General features: G+C 33.8%; 1 protein-coding gene across 1 annotated transcript; it reads right to left on the bottom strand.

The window, feature by feature from the left end:
- Positions 1–1,288: 1,288 nt before the first annotated feature.
- On the bottom strand, positions 1,289–2,466 carry hbae3 (hemoglobin alpha embryonic-3). Its single transcript, NM_183066.3, has 3 exons — positions 2,306–2,466; positions 1,876–2,083; positions 1,289–1,513 (listed from the first exon to the last, which is right to left on the bottom strand). Exons 1-3 carry the CDS (start codon positions 2,398–2,400, stop codon positions 1,385–1,387), a joined length of 432 nt encoding a protein of 143 aa, NP_898889.2. The 5' UTR covers positions 2,401–2,466; the 3' UTR covers positions 1,289–1,384.
- Positions 2,467–2,500: the final 34 nt, after the last annotated feature.

The following is a 2,500-nucleotide window of genomic DNA, read 5'->3' on the forward strand; positions in this document are numbered from 1 at the left end:
GACTGAAATCCTTTTAATTAGAAATATTAATTTTGCAAAGGACAAAATGTCTACAGTTAACATATTAACAAGGTCACAGTCAGATATATTTAAAAAATGAAAAAAGAGTAAACTGTAAATCTATCATATATTATCGTGTTACTTTTGACCCACCCGTCATTCCTGTCAGTATTCACGGGGTTCAGTAACGAAAAAAGAGCAATTTAAGCTTAAGGTTAAATCATTTAAAAGTTGTTCAACATTTAACATTCAACATTCTGTTTAAAACAATAATTTAAAAAATAGGCTTATATTTAATAATAATGGTAGCCTAAACTGTCCTCCCCGCTACCCTAAAAATAGCCCAATGAATGAATTCAGTGCAGCTATAAAGAAATAAATTGCCGTAAACTAATATTAAAGCATTTTTGAAGTAGGCTATTAAACTAATTTTCACAGAAAACAATTTCTGGGTCTATATTTTGTAATAACTATGCTTACGCTATGTTGAGGCAAAACTATACAAAGTTAATTAGAAAAGCTAATACATAAATCATAAATATAATTAGCTAACACTCAACAATAACTTTAAAAAAAAATATGTTAACTTTAAATGTTACAAATATGTGAAATAGATTTAATAGATTTTTTTAGATAGTTTCTCAAAAAAGGCAGCCATGCTATTGTTAAGTGCTACTTGTCAGCTAAACAGAGAATGTATGAAGAGTTTAAATGCAAAAATCTAGAGCCTTAGGGCCGTCAAAAAAGTTTATATCTAAAATGAGCATTTTTATCAGGCTGTTGTGTGTAGTTTCAGTAATAATTACTCTTTGTGCAAATAATATTTTGCATCTGAACTCTTCATATCAACAAACTCATGATCTGCATTCACTCATAGCAGATAACTTTTAAAATGAATACCAATAAATTTAACTAACGTTTTTCTCAATAGCTCACAAAAATAGTCTCTCAAAACGTGTTTCCCAAGGATTCGTTGGCTATTTTGGGGTTAAAATATTTTTACGTACCAAAAAAAAATTTAATAAATATCTATGTACTACATACAATTTCGGTCGTTTAGCCTATTTCTAAGTTAAAGTTACAGTTTCCTATTTTTACGACATAAATATTCAAAGAATTTGTATTATTTAGTATTTTTATTAATTAAATTAAACGATAATTTTTTGTATTTCTATTATCAGATATTTAACACATGTGTGAACAATGTGCTAAAGGGAAGGTGCTGGCTGAAGTCGGCCAAAGAAGATTTGTGTTAGGCTATGCTTTGTAAACAGAAACAAAAAAACAATTTTGTTGATTTCATTCAATTTCAATAATATTTATTATTTTCATTCTCATTAAGGCGAATACAGTGTCGCATCAGAGATGAAGGCAGGCTGCAGCTTTAGCGGTACTTCTCGGACAGGGCCAGGCTGACCTGGGCCAGGAACTTGTCCACGGAAACATGCACCTCAGGAGTGAAGTCGTCTGGGAACATCATGGCCAGAGACACCAGCAGATTGTGGTTGATGATCTGAAAGAAAAACGAAGAAACAGTAATTTATTTAGGAAAGCTTGTTCCTTTAATGTACAAAATAGGCTAAATGTAGCCTAGTTTAAAAAAAAAACTATTTATTAGCATCAATGGTTAACATGTAGGGAATATTTATATCCCATAAACGCTTATTTAATTATTTTAAACAATATAAAGGGTATAATAAACCTACAATTAAAAATAGTCAAATCACTATTTTCTCCACACAAAAGAAAATTCAAGAAGTTAAAATAGCTGTAGTCAAAAAGAGAAAGGTCAGATCTAAATAAGAAGTCGCAGTTACTTTGTAGTTCTTGGTAAAAACAGGCTTGTTTAGCTTGCAGAGAGACGGATATAGCTACCTTGAAGTTTGCGGGGTCCACGCGCAGCATGAAGGCGTGTAGCTCGCTGAGGGTCAGCAAACCTCCCTTCAGGTCATCCATCAGCCCGACGGCAGTCAAAACTCCGTTTATCACCGTGGTTCCGTGCTTCTTCACCTGAGGAGAGTTGGGGCTTAGGTCTGCCCAGTGGGAGAAGTATGTCTTCGTCTGAGGGTAAACGAACAAAGTCCTGTAAAAATTCAAAACAAATGAGATATAGTAGCAGCTTACGCCAAATGCACGAACATTTAAGCTTTGGGTGATTTAAAGAATAGCAGGCTATACTTCAGTTTATTAGCTTCACCTAAACGTTTATTTTTAACATGGTTGATCATGGTATTCTTTATTTTTAAGGGTTTAACAAGTTTAAAGTTGAATCAATTGTTCTTGGTACATAAAAAAATGTTCATACCTGGAAAGAGTCTCACGGCCGATCTCCTCAGCTTTGGGTGCAACCTTGTCAAAGAAGGCCTTGACGTTCGCTTTGTCCTTTGCGGAAAGACTCATGGTTGCTTGGTTAGCTGTGGGCAGGCTGACAAGAAACTCGAATATTGACAGTTTTTTGGCAGGGCTTTTTAAAGCTGTGAAGAGCATTGTTTTGAACGCA

Source organism: Danio rerio, chromosome 3 (genome assembly GCF_052040795.2).
Source record: "Danio rerio strain M-AB ecotype USA chromosome 3, GRCz13ab, whole genome shotgun sequence".
NCBI lineage: Eukaryota > Metazoa > Chordata > Actinopteri > Cypriniformes > Danionidae > Danio > Danio rerio.

Coding starts and splice junctions, on each gene's coding strand:
- hbae3 (NM_183066.3), bottom strand. CDS start 2,400: ATGAGTCTTTCCGCAAAGGACAAAGCGAACGTCAAGGCCTTCTTTGAC. Junction 2,084..2,305: donor GGCCGTGAGACTCTTTCCAG/GTATGAACATTT, acceptor GAATTTTTACAG/GACTTTGTTCGTTTACCCTC. Junction 1,514..1,875: donor TGGACCCCGCAAACTTCAAG/GTAGCTATATCC, acceptor TTTTTCTTTCAG/ATCATCAACCACAATCTGCT.